The sequence below is a fragment of the Oryzias latipes genome, chromosome 14 (assembly GCF_053564925.1).
Source record: "Oryzias latipes strain Hd-rR chromosome 14, Olatipes_Hd-rR_3.1".
NCBI lineage: Eukaryota > Metazoa > Chordata > Actinopteri > Beloniformes > Adrianichthyidae > Oryzias > Oryzias latipes.
This window is the reverse complement of record NC_136250.1, coordinates 16,054,464-16,071,849: the sequence shown is the minus strand read 5'-3', so window position 1 is coordinate 16,071,849 and position 17,386 is coordinate 16,054,464. Positions and strand designations below refer to the sequence as shown.

General features: G+C 38.7%; 1 protein-coding gene and 1 non-coding gene across 2 annotated transcripts; one reads left to right on the top strand and one right to left on the bottom strand.

The window, feature by feature from the left end:
* Positions 1–8,004: 8,004 nt before the first annotated feature.
* On the bottom strand, positions 8,005–12,521 carry LOC111948662 (uncharacterized). The gene is made up of 2 exons (XM_023962677.2): positions 11,457–12,521; positions 8,005–11,374 (listed from the first exon to the last, which is right to left on the bottom strand). Exons 1-2 carry the CDS (start codon positions 12,097–12,099, stop codon positions 10,449–10,451), a joined length of 1,569 nt encoding a protein of 522 aa, XP_023818445.1. The 5' UTR covers positions 12,100–12,521; the 3' UTR covers positions 8,005–10,448.
* Positions 12,522–16,179: 3,658 nt separating this feature from the next.
* LOC101156519 (uncharacterized) lies at positions 16,180–17,066 on the top strand. The gene is made up of 2 exons (XR_013647418.1): positions 16,180–16,319; positions 16,825–17,066. It is a non-coding gene; the product is annotated as an uncharacterized LOC101156519 (transcript).
* The last annotated feature ends 320 nt before the right edge of the window (positions 17,067–17,386 follow it).

The window sequence follows — 17,386 nt, the reverse complement described above, 5'->3', positions numbered from 1 at the left end:
AATGACTAAACTATTTCAGGATTATTGATGGATTTTAAGATTAAATTCCCACTCTGATCATCCTTTGATCTATTATAAACTGATTTGCCAGGGGTCTTTGAATTATGATGATGCCATTTTTAGCCAAAATGAAAAAAATCTGTGTCGTTTTCTATGACATAATTTCTGCAGAGCAACAGGAGTTTATTCAAAATTTGACTCTGAGTTGAGGCCGGACTGTTGGTATGAAAAATCCCACCCCCCTTCCCCTCCTTGTTGCTGAGAGCTCTCTGTTTACATGCTCTACACCCAACCTAACAGTGCAACAAATAAGGAGAACAATACAGCCGTACAGTTTTGACCTAGATGCCAGCTCAGACGAGGAAAACAAAGACGTACATAGATATATTCGTCTAAAAGTGGATGCATCAGAATGGAGCGGCGCAGGAAGCTCCTGACCTGCTGATTGTATATTTTACATAACATATATACTCTTTTTCCAACTGTAGTTTTTCGTCTGCTCCTGATTCACAATGATTTGAATGAGGAAAAACTCAGAAATGCAATTTTAAGCTAAATTGTCTTATTTTTTGTGGAATCTGAGAAATTCCACAAAAGCATGTTAAAACACCATTTGAATCAGAGTGGATCTTTAAACGCCATCATGTACCTCAACCAGAGAATGAAAATTGTAAAAACATAAAATAAAATGAAATATAAGAGAAAACAGATCATATACAGTAAACCCTTGTTTATCGCGGGGGTTCCGTTCCAAAAAGAACCCGTGATAGGCAAAATCTGTGAAGTAGAAACCTCTATTTTTTTTAACAATTATTATACAATTAAATTCTCTATTACATTGAAAAGAAAGAACAAACCATTTTACAGGCTCAAACATTTGTTTCACAAATCAAAGTACTTTAGAAACTTTTTTTTTCAACAAATAACTTCTGTACTGTACTGTCAAATAATAATTTTAATCATCAATGTGAACAGAAGGCTTCAAATCGCGGAGATTAGCCCCGCCCACCGCGACCCGAAGAATTGGATTAAACGGGAGAAAATTTAAAATGATCATGAAAAAAATACAAAGTACAAACGGACAAATAGTGGCTCAGGTGTATTTCAATGCTCTTCAGTCTGAGAAGCTGCAGTGTTTTCTCCTTCTCAAGCCCGCGGTGCAGCTGTGTTTGTTCAGGAGAAGAATATAGTGACTGACAGTTGTTGTCGCTCTTTTTCTATGGGTTTTAGAGAAACTTGAAATTGCAAGATGATTTGCATGTACGTAATTTGGAAAGCTGATTTACGTACGTGTACATATTAAACTGCAACATTATTGACGCGCATGTAGAGAAGAAGCGGAGTGACTTTTTTAGCCAATCAGAATGCAGAACACAATGCACGAAGCAAATCCGTGAAGTAGCGAAACCGTGAAAAGTAAACCGTGATATAGCGAGGGATCACTGTATAGACACTTCCTCTGACTTTCTTTCCATTTATTTTTCATTCATCTTCTGTGTTTCTCTTTTCATTTACTGTCTGCTTTATTGTAGTCATAATCCGTTGAATTCTATTTTATTTGCTTCATATGTCTTTTTTTTTAACTTGTCCTGTCCAACAGCTGGGCAAACAGATGAGAACTGAAGGCCTCTTGTGTTGGACATATTTTACTTTAACAACAGTGGTTATGAATCTTCTGACAAACCAGAGGTATGTCTGAATAAACCCCTTTTGTAATCGAGGCCGAACTTTATTAATTTTAATCACATTTGAAAATCTTTGGTGTTGGACCAGACGAAAAAGGAAAGGAGGGAAGAAGAAAGAGGGACGTTAAGGGGGGGGATAGGAGGGTGGTTAATAATAATAATAAATAATTGATACTTTATTTATCCCACAATGGGGAAATTCTTCTCCGCATTTGACCCATCCCCTGGGGGAGCGCTGAGCTGCAGCTGAACCACGGTCGGGAGACAGCAGCGTTAAGGGTCTTGCCCAAGGACCCTCACTGGGTGATGTTATTGCTCGCCATTGATATGGTAATTGCCCCCAGTACCATTGTTTATTCCCCTCCCGGAATCAAACCCTGGATTCCTGTGGCAGCCCTCTACCTTACCAACCGAGCTATGATTATAGATATGATATTGCTTCATCTTTCTTCTCAAAGCTTTCATTGGTATTTTTCTTCAATTGTCTTTATTTGCATTTATGTTCCTAAATGGGAATATGTCATAATATTGTTTCCACTTTGATTCTTTTTTCTTTCCCGTGGGTCTTTTATTGTCTCATGCAGTTGATTTATCACTGGTGAACTTCTGTTCTGTTCATAAAATCTTTGTCCTAAAACAAAAAGAAACGTTTACTACTGTGGGTGAACCTCAGCATGACGTCATGAGCTTGTTCCTTCTAAACCCACTTTTTTTTATTGTAGTGTGGTTTCAAACAATAAATCTTCTGAATTAGAAAGTGCATAAACTAGAAAACAGTAGTTTAAAACCAGTACCACATTGTTTCAGGATTTGAAAAAAAGACCTAATTTAGACGTTGCTTCCTTTCTAGAAATCTTTTAATCTATTAAAAGGGCCTTCAATGTGACTCACAATAAATCAGAATTTGACCAATTTTATATATTTATCTCAGAAATTTAGTCAAAAAACATTTTGTGTATAAACTGATATGTTTCAAGTATTATTTTTTCAGGGTTGCAATTATTATTATTACCAGGGAATGAAAAGTGACATGGATCACATGCTTTTCCCAATGAATCTATCAGTGTAAACCCAAGCTCTGGGTTTAACCTGGAAAAATGTGCAAGACAAATAGTTTCATGATGGAATTGGGTTGTTTTTCAAAAAAAAAAATCCTAATTTCTTGAGATGTAAATCTAATAAATCAGATTTGTTGCCGTCACAGACAAAACCACGAGTCCAGACTTTAAAAAAAGCAAAACGCATCAAGCCTCTCCTCTTATTATTGTGAATATCTCTTCTCAATCTCAAAATAACTTCACATACTTTGGCGTTCTTTCATTTTCTATTTTCTTTTATGCTGCCCCCTCCCAAGAAATCAAGCTGGATATCCAACATTCAAGCTTTGGATAAATCCCTACTTTTTTGAAACATCAATGGAGTTTTTCATCTATTATAAATAGTGCCGGAAGTGGGACGGCTATATTTACTGCAGCTTACAATGCCGGACTCAACAATGTTCCAAAAATCAGCATCCAGGCGGGACAAAGTAGAGTTCAAAGCTGTTTGGGGTCCACCCACCTGCCAATCAAAACAACACGCCCAAGAAAAAGGCCAGATGTCATTGCCAATTAAATCAAAACTCTCTCCAATGAGTGTAGCCATTTCTGATGCACCCATAATGTTAGTTTGCGGGTGTGAGGGGCCATAAGCTAACAGGGGAGCATGTCAACAGATGGATGACAGGAAATGAGGGTGGGCTTGCTCTGTGCCAACAGTCCCGCCCATAAATCTGTGATGAATTTTCTAGTGAACCCCTGACGCTCTACAGAAACTACATCCTAGTAAACAACAGTTTTTTTGTGATTACTATTTTGCCTAAAAATGACATCATCATTACTAAAAGACCACCAAAAAACAATTTTAAAATAAGTCTAAAATTGATTTGAGGGAGACAAAATTTTAGGATTTAGAGTGTCAAAGGAAAATTCTCTCTTTTGAAACCCATCAACAGTGGTGGTTTCAGGAACTGCAGCATTTAGCACTTCCTGGCTCAAGTTCCCAAACAAAAGGTGGGGGGGAGGGAGGGGGGGTCTTGCTTGAAACCCAGCAATATTTCATCTTCTATTTTTAATACAGCTCTTTCCTCTTCAATCAAACTACAACGTTCGGTTTCAACCGAAATACAAATGCGAGGGCGCCTTAGTGGAAGGTTGAGAGGGGTCGGTGCGAGAGGTCACAAGGGCGAAGAGGGAGGTCAAGAGAAAGGGCCGAGTGAATTCCTCTGCAAAAGCTCTTTGCTTTCAGTCGCTGAGGAAGTGACCGCATGAGCCTGCACTTCACACGCTGCCTATTGGCTGCACACACGCACATGCACACACAATGTAAACACGCTGTGGGTCACATCAGAGCCACCCAGACTATTTATTAGTTCAATGTAATTAGAGCTCGTCTGAAAATGCTGCCAATCAAAGGCTAATAATGAAAGAAAACACAAAGAAACGCACATGGAGAACTTGAAAAAAAATTTTTTAAATTAAAGCTGATAAGGTGCAGCAGGAAGGCCTGGACATAAATAATAACACTCAGTCCCACTGAGTGTAATTTTCTTTTTTTTTTTTTCCTGGAGCCGAAGTTGAAGACCAGATGTTCTGTGAGCCATGCATCCCTCGTTTCTGCAGGTTTCTCTTTTCCTCTGCAAAAACAAGAGCAACCAGAGAAAAGGATTTAATCTTTGTGAAATCCTGTTAGCTTTGCCCCTGCTGAGACATTTCCTTTGTCATCTTTGTCATTTTTACAAACAAGTTAACATGGAGCTGATGGTGAAACACATCCTCATTAAGGCTGGATTTATTGTGTTTGATGGTGGGAATGGATATATTTAGACTTTTCTGCATCTTTGAGTAAATGAAAGGACTCAATCATCAGTTGCCTGCTACCCATTGTTGTCTTCACATTTATTAAAATGTATCCTTTCTAGAAAAGCTATTCTCCCATGATGGGTCCGGAGTTTTGTAACTTTAACTTTGTAAACATTAAAAACTGCTTGTTTTAACCATTTTAGCATTACTTTTCAACTTTTTGTTATTTAGGATTTAGGTACCTTTAAGTAATTTGTTATTTCTTGTTTTTGAATGACAATATGTTAGACTTTTGTTTTATTTATGATTTGTAAATTACTCACCAATTAACACAGTTTTGCAATTTATTATTTGTATATTAATGGCCAAATGACAAACTTTGTGTTTTTAAATTAATCGCCCAACAATGCACTTTTTTTGGTAAATTAATGGATAAATGATGCACTTTTTTGTAGATATCATTAGTAAATTAATCACCAATTAATGTACTTTATTATTTATTTGTATATTAATGACTAAATTATGCTTTTTTATTAGTTGAAAGTTTACTTTTATGATGAATGATGCACTGATAAATGTAACTGTATATGTGTCAATAAAAAAAAAGCATCTATCTAGTGTTGATAAGCTGGGGTCATTTTAATTCTACTTTTTTTCAGTTCTTTCTGATTTTTGTGAGCACGGATGACATACAGAGGAACATTTGTGATCCTTTAGCGCCACCACCAGGGGAGGTGTTTCATAGCAGAAATGTATCCATAATGGACATTTTTAATCCCGTTTTCTGTTCTGCGTCATCCACTGTGGCACACGACCGTTCGAACCCTTGTAGATACCATAACCGTTCGGCCTGGAACTTCCGTTCGGGCTCCTGGAACTAATGCTGACGTCACATTATGTGATTGCCTGTACATTGGTCCGATGACGTGTCAGATAGTGATTGGTCTGGACAAATTACGATCCAACCATAGAAGAAAATATCATGAAGTCTGTTGTAAACAAGCGTGCCTTTATTATTGTTATAATTATTGTTAAATGCATGTTCGCTTATAGTTTTTTTTATCCGTGCGCCCACTGCTTTATTATTGGCAGAACGGACCCGGAAGAACAACATTTAGCCGTGCTGACAACATTTTCAGCCACGGCTGAACTTAAGTTAAACTGGAATAACAAGCGGATTGTGGCAACACGTCTTTATAAAAAATACAAAGAATATTGTCAGAGCCAATTTATGAGGGAAAATAACTTTAGGTTACAATAAGGGACGTACGGAGCCCGTGTCCTGACATTAAGATATAAAAATATATCTTGTTCCCACAGATTAATATCTTGTTCCCACAGGTTATTATGTCGTTCGCACGAAATACTATTCCGTTCCCACAAGATACTATTCCGTTCCCACAAGATACTATTGCGTTCCCTCAAAATACTATTCCGTTCCCTCGAAATGATTAACTCGTGCGAACGCAATAATTATGTCGTTTGAACGCAATAATTAATCCGTTCGAACGCAATAATTATTCACGTCATAAGTCATTCACGCGGATATGCTCTCTGTACGCCGGCAAAAGCCGCTTTCAGCGGTAACTTCCGTGTCTCTGTGACCCATATTCGTTCAAAAAAGGAACATGAAAAACAAAAATGATCACTTTATTACCGTCTCAATGAATATAAGAAAAATATCAAAAGATTTATGATAACTAGGCTGCTTTGTCAAACGATAGCTCCTGCTAGGTTACTACTAGCTCCGCCGCAGAGCTCTCTGATCATGTATGTCGGCATTTGGGCAACTGGCTGGTCTGTTGTCAGACAGCTGATATTGTAGTTTAGGGTCGAATAGGAATAACAATATTCAGGACTTGTCTTTTATTAACTTTAGCAGTCAGTATCTTTACATTCGAAGGCTATGTAAAGCCGGCAGATATGCTCATTTTTTAACAATAAAAAGAACGGAAAAAAAATGCACGGTGTGCAAAAATTCATCACAGAATATTCCATTACTGACATAACAGGTTTGGGTGGTAGAGGTGCTATATAAACTCATCATCCTCTACTTTACTCTCACTCATGGTGCAGAGACATAAGCATAGTAGGACAAAAAGCTCGGCCAAACACGGTGAAACACAGTAAAACAGCTATACAACTAAACACATTTTGTAAAAAACCCACACTTAAACCCAAATCCGTCCAGACAGGCAAAGGGAATGATATCCCAGAATCCCTCGCGGTGCCGATTTAACAGCACAGCATCAAAGTTACACCTACTTAATTGAATTAATTTGAATAAAAGGAAAATAATTGTCTGAAAACTATGTGTTATTTTTAAAGTGACCTAACAAAAAAATGATTTATCTTAACTGAAGGAAATAATTAAGTTAGATCAAAGTAAAAAAGTTTATCTTTCCAACATCCATATGTGGTCTTATCAGCCTCTCATGGTGTAAAAAGTATTATCTGAGCTTTTTCATCCACTAAATCATCTTCAAATGGACACGCCATGCTGCTTCACCTCTCTGTAAACAAACTAATCTTCAACTAAACCTGCTCCGGACCAGGTTATGTTCAGAGCATGAGTTGCCATGGCAACTTGACCTACCCTGAAACATACCTCCATTTCCGGAACCGAAAGCTGAGGTTATCAACTTCCTTAGCCTCAAACTTATCGTGGGAGCTAGCATAACCTGCTTTCTGGAATACCCCCCTGGACATCTACAGTCGGTTAGGAAACATTCTCCTTTAGAAAAAGGGGATTTTTTTTAGAAAACAAAAACAAAACAAAACAACCAAATAAGAGCCAAAGATGACATATAATCAATGCCCTTTAATATAGTAACATTAAATGAGTACCGTATTTTCCGGACTATAAGTCGCACCGGAGTATAAGTCGCACCAGCCCAAAAATTCATTATAAAGTAGAAAAAAACACAGATAAGTCGCACTGGACTATAAGTTGCATTTTAACTTTCACAACCTTATATGACACAATCATAGCAGACTGTTTATCTAATAATTTCACAGTAATTCTTTCTCTTACTTAATTATTTATTCCTTTCATGAAGCATCATTGGCCAACTAATACTCTGTTTTCATCCTGTATTTGTAGAAACAGTTTTCACTTTTATTGCATTTCTGAATCTATGAAATAATTGGAAAATAGAATATTATGTTGTTAGCCTTCAAGATCTTACTGTAAAAAAAAGTTTGCTGATTCTCTGAGTCACTTAACATACTCTTAACACTTAACATACCTCATACAACAAATTGACCCAGAAACATCATCTCTGTTCCTCACAAATGAACATAACAGGAGGGTTAACAATGTATTTATTTCAATTTATTTCTAATATAAGTCGCTGCGGAGTATAAGTCGCAGCCCTTGCCAAACTATGAAAAAAAGTGCGACTTATAGTCCGGAAAATACGGTATATTTTCCAGAGTAAATCATTAAAAGGATTCTTTTTGACTAATAAGAAGAGTACTTTTGTTGGAACATACATGCAGTTTTATTTAAAAAGGGATGACAATAATAAAAAGTCATACATATGATTTATCAGGAGCAAAGAAAATTCTGGAAGTTCACATTCTAAACATACAGGAACAGAAAAGTCGAGTGTCACATGACAGTGTTTCAGTGACGAGGCTCATAATTACAGCAGGAATACAGGAGACTTTAAAACAGCAGGCATGGGGGGGGCTTGTGCTGTGGAGGAGAGCACATCATTGGAGGGGAGGGGGGGGGCAGGGGGGGGTTCTTTTCCAGTTGTATTTACACTAAGTTCTTAAAGCACATTCACTGCTGCAACCCCCCCAAAAAGACTGAAACTACATTATTATGTACAGATGGGGGGGGGGGGGGGGGGGCACGTGCATGCACTCATGTTTTCCAGCTAATTTTCTTTCAGCACATTTGTTCTTTAAAACAAAGAACAGTACACATTTTGAAACAGAAAAAGCTTGGGAGGAGAAAGAGTTTGACAGATCCTTTCATCTGGATTACATTTACTGACAGACAGAAATCTGAAGCTTACTGTGAGGAAGATGAGGGCTCAGCAGACAGGAAGAGCAACCTCTGAGCAGAACTGCTGACTTTTGCATTTTTTTCTGACTTGATTCTGTTTTTACAGTCAGGTTCTAAATAAATCTTCCACAAAAAAAGATGCTTATAGATCCCAGAAAGACTAGCTTCCACCCAAAGAGTAAAATGACTTTTTAAAGTGGGATCTAAATGGATATTTTCCTATTTAAGAGAGTAGAAAGTGAACTGCAGCCGAGAAAAACAGATTATTTAAAGTTTAAAAGAATATTTTCACTCACAGTAAAATAACAAGGCTGTGCTTAAATTCCCTCCCCACTCTTTAACCTCGAGACAGTATAGTCCTGGACAATCCAGTGAATGCAATTCAGACATATGCTCTTTTTTTTAAAACACCAAGTATGACATCACCATTAGAACACAGTGGATTAGTGAATATTCTCACATTTGTTGTATTTATTAGGTTTTTATTTTGGCAAATATAAAAACCTGAATTGTTTTCAGTTTCAAATGACACATCTTTCACACGCAGTGCATTGTGGTTTATATTTGCTAATCAAGTGAGCAGAAATGCACACAGTTTTTTTTGCAGAGACTTCTGGGAAATTTCCAGGCCAATAGATTTTGAAATCGTAGATCCAGACATAAAATAGTTAAGGCCCTATATGGTGCAGTAACTGAGGAGTAGTGAGTGAATTCAGACACAGCCAAAGTCTCAAAACGTAGAAATCTTTAAAATAGAAACAGTAAAACCTTTATTTAAATATAAAAAAAGATTAAAGATTATTTTGTTTTTTTGAGGCCAGAGGTTTTAGAATAAAAAACAACAAAAAATGGGTAACAATAATACCCTGAACCATTTTATGAACTTAGTTTAAAACATATTTGAACTAAGCCCTCTTTTCCACAACTACAGAGAGCTGCAACATGTAAATGATAAACATTTTCTACAAAAAAAAAAAGACTACTAACACAATAATAATAAAACTCACTTCTAATATTAATTACCCTTAAAGAATTTGATCAGCAGATATTAGGGGTGCAGCTCATCTCTTCTAATGGAGAACAAGCCGGACCTTCATTCTCTTCCTCCAATAGAAAAAAGTGAGAACACAGCAGCAGCTGTGGCCTTAAAAAAATGTGTCAAGGCACTTTTTATTCCTCCAACATTCAATTCCAAAATGCTGCTGCTTAACGATTCACAAAGCTTTGCTGTTAAAAAGCGGTTTAATTCTTTAATGAGGAGATAAAACCATTTCCTTCTACAAAGAATTAAGAGGAAAACATGAAACAGTGGTTTTTTTGTTGAATAAAAAGTAAAACAAAATGCAGAGACAGTGTTATTTTTCTCTAGGAAAATATTGTTTTTTCATTTTGTAAAAGGTTTTTGGAACAGACCTTAAGGTCTCACACAGCATTTGCACTTTTAAACTTTTTTGTCTTGTTCTTGTAGGTTTGGTTTCGTGATGGAAGAACAAGCCTCAAATTTAACCAGAGAATACTCTGATATAACGAGTTTAAAACCAAATCATGATACTTTCGCCACCATGCTTACAACTGGATTTAAGAACTGCGATAATTTTTAAGTTTTATCTACATAAAAGTTGCACATTATTGGAAAAAAGTGTGTCTGTCACCTTAGTAACACACCTAAATGTAACAAACAGGAGTTTAATCAGATTAAAACTGATGAGCTGCTGTTTGCCCTCTTAATTCATGTATTAGCAGAATATTTTGAGTCTAAAGTTATTCTCTGCATTTCATTTGACTTTTTTGGGGGAAGACATCCCGGAGCAGCAAACCGTTGAAAGACAGACTTTCGTTTTTACACTTGCAGATTAGTGACAGAAGGACATCCTAACATTTTATACCAAAAATGTTGATCGGTGCTCAAACACAGTCCACAACCGGGCCGTCGTCCTCTGTGGCGCCCCACTCTCCAAACCTCATCTGAGGGGAAGGAGCAGCAGGGTGGAGGTTGTTGATGTCATCCAGAGCGTCCGGGTCCGTGTCCTCCGTGGGACCGATTCCCATGTGGCCTCCTTCCTCTCGGTGCGTGCGGATGTGCTTCCTGAGCGCGGCGGGTTCTTTGAAGGTGCGGTTGCAGAAGGGGCAGCAGCAGGGCCTCTCGCCCGTGTGGATGAGCTGGTGGTGCTTGAGGTGCTGCAGGCGGCTCAGGCGCTTCCCACAGATGGCGCACACGTAGGGCTTCTCCCCCGTGTGCGTGCGCCGGTGCTTGCGCAGGCCGTCCAGGTGCCTGAAGCAGTTCCCGCACTCGGAGCAGGAGTACGGTTTCTCGCCCGTGTGAATGCGCAGGTGCGTTTTCAGCGCCCCCGACTCGCGGAAGCGGCGGCCGCAGACTCCGCACGGATAGGGCTTCTCTCCGGTGTGGATCCGGATGTGCTTCTTCAGGCTGGAAATCAGGCGGAAGGTCTTTCCGCACTCCAGACAGTGGTGGGGACGGTCTCCGGGGGGTTCCCCCGCAGTGTCGGGTGCAGACGGACCCGCGGAGTCCTCCGCTCTGCCTGGCGAGCTCCTGCTTACAGAAGTCCTGGGTAGCGGTTTCTGCGGTCCATCAGGTCTGCCCTGCTGTAAGGAACTTCCACACCCTCGCACAGCTCTCTGGTGACGCAGTGGGTGAGTCCCTCCACCCTGAGCATAATTTATGTCCCCCATGGTCAACGATGACCTTTCCACATCTCTGCCTTCACTGGAGAGCCCAGCTTCCCTTTTGCTGGGCTGACCAGGAGAAGGGCCCTGCTCCTCCTTGATCTCAAATCGATGTGGTCCCCCTGGTCCCTGAGGCTGCCTCTCCTCTGAAAAAAAAACAATGGAGTACTCTCAAGTTTACTTTAAGTGTTGGAGCAAAATAAATATGCAGACAATGTTTGGGATTACCTGGTCTGCTGGAGTCGGGGCACAGATGAGGAGACCCAAAGGAGTCCAGAGTGTGGTTGGTGACGGAACCATCCGGCTGGATGGAGAGCTGGCACATTTTGAAATCATCTCTGTGCTCGAACCCGTGCAGAGATTCCTCCACGGAGCCCCCCAGACCCAAATCCACACCGGCTCCATTCACACCCCTGGGGTTCTGTTGGTCCCGGTCCAAGCCTGAGGTCATGGAAGCCATGGAGGACAAGGAAGGCGCGAAAACGGACTGACTGACGGCCTGAGGTCCCGGGAACGAGACCTGGAGCTGATCGATCAGCTTCTGAGCGCTGCAGAGACACTCCTGCAGGTTCTTCAGCTCCCTCTCCGACACCTCCAGCCGCACTTTGAGCCGTTCGTTCTCCTGCTCCTTGTGAAACAGCTCCTGCTGGGTCTCGCTCAGCACCACCACTACCTCCCCCAGCAGCGTGTCCACGGCGGCGGACATAGCGGTCTGGATGGTCGGAGCCAGGCGGGATTTCAGCGACGTGACCGTCACGCTGCTCTGGGGGTATTTGTCTGCTTTGCGGTCGAAACACGCCTCGACACGGTCGGAGATGCTCTGTTTGCGGGGAGAGGAGTCCGCGCCGAAGCCTGCCCGCCTCGACGTCATTGTTTTAGGACGGGAGCTAACGATGCTAAAGCTAACAGCGGAGCCAACAAACCGGACTAACCGTCGAGGTTCGGACCCCAAGGGTTGGTTTTGGAGGCCGAGCGAGTCCGGTTACATTGATTCACCGCATCAGCCGTCGGAGCAACGCAGCGGTCAGAAACGTTGCACGTTTTCCCACAGACGTGACGTCAGAGCCGAGCTCCCGCAATCACCGCAGTTTTTTGCGGGACAAACGAGAGAGTCAGCAGTAAACGAAACCCGCAATTTTGACCAAAATACGTCAATGTTCAAAAACCACCAAAGGAGACTCACCCATCTCCGTCAGTGGAGGCCCGTCGCGTAAATATTACGTCTATAAACATCCGGTTGTGTGGGTCACTTTCCCTCAGTACAGACTTGAAAACACCAAAGTCTGAACCTATTCGGAATTAACTTTACAAGTAACCTTTCTACTAAATTCCCCCCCAATATTTGATATCAAACAACTCTGACAAAATTTTTTTTATCTCTCTCTCTCTATATATATCTATCTATATCTATATCTATATATATATATAGATATATATATATATATCTATATCTATATCTATATCTATATATATATATCTATATCTATCTATATATATATATATATCTATATCTATCTATATATCTATATATCTATATCTATATATCTATCTATATCTATATCTGTATAGATATATATGTATATATAGATATATATGTATATATAGATATCTATGTGTATATATATATATCTATGTGTATATATATATATATATATATATATATATATATATATATATATATATATATATATATATATATATATATATCTATGTGTATATATATATATGTGTATATATATATATATATATATATAAATATATATATATATATATATATCTATGTGTATATATATATCTATGTGTATATATATATCTATGTGTATATATATATCTATGTGTATATATATATATCTATGTGTATATATACATATCTATATATATATACATATCTATATATATATATACATATCTATATCTATATATATATATATATATATATATATATATATATATATATATATATATATATATATATATATATATATACATATGTATATATACACATAGATATATAGATATATATATACACACACACCATAACGCTGAAACAACATCCATTGTATTGTTTGTTTAAGAAATAAAAACAGGAACGAAATGTTCATTTGTAGCGCATAATCCCTGAAATTATGTTAAATCTAAACTATTTATCAGGAAAAAATATGTATCCAAGCCGTTTCCTTAAAGTTATTTTCATATGCAAAGACAATACAGGCTAATGTATCGAGGTTATTACAACCAAAAAAAAATACTTTTCTTTTTTGCAAATATTTTCTGTAAATTGAATCCATTCAATTTTTATGTTCTTAATTTTGAAAAAAAACTGTGCAAGATTACTTAATAAAAAAATTAAATTATCTATCCAATAGATTTAATCCAAGGAAATTTATGACAATGATTGAATGTACAATGGTCTATAAGTACATGTCAAACCTTAAAGGTAAATGTCATGGAAAGCTTTGTGCAGGTGCACATTTTTAGAGGCCTATTCTTTGTTCTAACAATAACATTTTTGAAAAGAAAAAAAAAGATTGTCAACCTGACAGTCAAATTTCAGGGTATTTTTGCACCACAGTGCATTTCAGTGCAGCAGCCATTTGAGGGGGGAAATAAAAAATGTCTTCAGTGTTGAAAGTGCATGCAGGGCAGTGACCATTTGTTTATGCAGACCCTTTTAGAGTAGATAAACAGCTACTAAGAAGCACATTCCCAGTTTACTGCGGGCTGTGCTTTAAGCCTGGTAAAAAGCTGAAACAAGAAAAAAAGTCAAACAGATTGAATACAATAGTTTTACTACAAAAAAATAGTTCCAAACCTCTGCGCCCAGAGTTCCTACCAAATATGCTGTAAATTTTTATTGCTCACAATTACAGCCGTCAGCTGGTATTAATTATGCTGAGACTTCTTGCATTAGTTGACGAAAGTTTCGCAACCACTAAGAATGGAGGAAAAAAAAAAACTCCAGATACTTAATTTCTTTTTTAATAAGACCATGTTTTTGATTTCTGTTTAAATTTGAGAAGGAAAAAAAGGTATAACGCCTACTTTTATACAATTATAGAGTTATAGGCAAAAGTTGTCAAATTCTTATATAACGAAAGAAAGAGATAATGGCATTAGACTGGTATCACTTTGTCAAAAGAACATCTAGTTCTGCCAAAACGACTTTACAGATAGAGTTTAGTCATATAAACAAAAAAATGTGTTCCATTTCTAAGCAGTAAATTGGTCTCATGACAGTGCTGTGGAAGAACCGACACTCAAGAAGCACAGCAAGTTCTTCTACCAAACATCTCCTAACAGTCAATTTGTTTGAATTTTCCTCACTTCCAGATAACTTTCGTGCTCATATTGTCCACGTCTTTAAATTTCTGAAATGAAAGGATCACAGGATTTAATGCTTCGCTGGGGGATTTTATTGTGGGGAAACCCACGTTTGACTCACTCCACATGCTGACGCCATCATGAATAGAAGGTTAGAGCAAAGACAAAATGCAGCCTGGGTACAGAAAGAATGACAGTGGAAGGATATAGAACCACACACTAACACAATGCAGATTAGATTATAAATGGACCCACACGCATCCGGGATGCAAATATATGCGTTCTTTTTCACAACACACCCACAATGTTTTGTGCGCCTCAAGCAAAACAGTAGCTCTGTTCAGTTATATTAAACATATATTTACTCATGAATTGGATTTTGTTCATCCTTCATGGGGGGGGGGGGGGGGGGGGTTCTAATATAAATATGATTTTACATTATTTAATTACCAGGACATTTAGATTTTTTTCAAATAATTCATCAAAATGTAAAACTTTTTTTTTGACACATCAATAAATCTAAGAAAAAAAAGCTCTGTATATTACATAGCCCACAGCATTACACTCCCACCGCCATGTTCCACTGGAAGACCTGCAGTTGGACTTAACTTTTCTCCTTGCATACAAAACAAATGTTTAAAATGTCTAATTTTAGCAACAACGAAAAAATTAAACTAAATAAAAAAATCCAAAGAGAACACCAGTATTGAAAAAGCCTCTTTTTGAACAAGTTTTTATCGAGCAGATCTATTTACACTGGACATGAAGGGAGTAAAACATCGCATTTTTGTTCCAACTTTAGCATCCTTCACACTACACCTGCAGTAGTGAGCCTACAGCTAAATGGAACCCGACAATCTGCAAAACTCACATTTCTACAAATAAACAAACTGGCTAATCTCACTTTTCATCTGACTTGTTGCCATTTCCTTGACTTTGACCTCTTTGACCTTTTCATTCATGCAAAATTCAATTTTTCTGAAACAGAAATAACTAGAAAATGTATTTTACGATTTACTTTTAAGATTAGCCACCGTTATTTTCTGAAATTTACCTATTTTTTAACATTTCTTACAATATCAGTTTTGTTTCTGAATATATGTAAAGTCAAAATTGCAACCATGAGTTTGTCAGCAGTTTGCATTTTTTTTATCTAAAAATATTCTAAATTGGTATTTGCTTGCTGATGTTTTAAAACAAACCATTTACCTAAAATAAAATAATTGTAACTTTTCTTTTGTTGATTTTTTTGGAACACAAAGTTTCTCTGAAGGCAATGACATGTAAATTCCGTCTCATTTTGGGCCTTCCAGTCAACAAATTTACTATATTTAGGTTGGAATGAGTCAGATGGGTCACCTCTCACCCAAATAATGAGTGTAAATGAATCACTGAGCTGTTCAAGTTTCCCTAACCCAACAAAGGAAGAGCAAGTGCTTATTAACAAGTGAGACACGCGCTGAATAATGTGTCCGCTGTGAGAGGCAGCACCCGGAATCCATGTGGTTCACTTCGTCAAGGTTAAATAACGCTGGTCTGACTAACGGCAGACGCTCAGGCTGTTTTTTTTTCCTGCACAGCCATTCAGTCATGGACACATTGCAAAAGCATTAAGTGAGTAGAGAGGTGGAGCTGCTGCAGATGGTGTGGGAGGGAAAGGAGGAGGAGTAGAACCGTATAAATGGGGGAGAAAGACCGGAATAAGGCAAAAGCAAAGAAAACACAAAGATAAGAACTTACGGATAAAAAAGAAAAAAACTTTCGCAACAGGTAAGTCAGAGTTGTTGATTTTTTTAATGTTTACTTGAGTTTAAGTTGGAGAATGTGAGAGAACCAGTGAGTGGAAAATAATACAAGTAAACTGATATTTGGGGGCAGCTCTGGTTCAGTTTACAGAGAGAGTAAAGAAGCTCCAGCGCAGGGAGATTTTTCTGAATGGGCTTCTTTGTCCTCTCTGATCAGCACGTATTTTAGTCACATTTGGATGGATAGGAATGAGGTATTTTGCTAGTAACCACATCCAGCCGAGCATGCAGGATTCTGCAGAGATTTGAGCTTTCAGCTCCACCAGGAATACAGGGAGTGACAAACTTCCAAACTTAAAAAAATACATATTTCTGAGGGATTGATTCATCAAGAGTGTTCATTTTCTTTTTTACATATAACAACTGAAGAGTCAGCAGAGAATAACAATACAGAAAGTCTTTCTTTTGGTAGAAACCAGTGCCAGTGTCTTAACTGTTATTTCTTATCATAAAACCTTTTTTTTTTCCAGCCAACTGTTGGAATTTACCCTCTGATGAACTCCAGGACAACATCTGCCATGAGAAATCTGTGCTTCCTTGTCATAATCTCCGGCCTGCTTCCCCTCAGAGGATCCAGTCCTCTGCCTACAATGTCTGGAGTCCCAGAGGATCACTCCAGGTTGATCACAGAGGATTATAACAACTTGGAGGAGGAAACTTCTGCACCCGCGTCCACACATGGCCGTTCCTCACAGCTGTGCGACTACAATCCGTGTCGTGAAGATCAAATCTCCTGTGAGGAGCTCAGGTCAACCGGCTGCTTGTGCCCGTGGTTCACGGAGGAGGATGAGGTTCCAGAAGCGCCCACCCTCAAAACAGTGTCCTGGAACGGCTCAGAGGTGGTGGTTCGGTGGTGTGCCCCCAACTCCCACGTCAAAGCCTACGTAGTGACAGTTGGAGGACAGGAGAAGCAGGAACTGGGATGGGACAAGCGGAGCAGCGCGGTGGACGGGATAAGGCGTAAAGCAGAAGTCTGTGTGGTGGCCAGGAATGATGCTGGAGACAGTCAGGGGTCCTGCATGGTGTACCAGC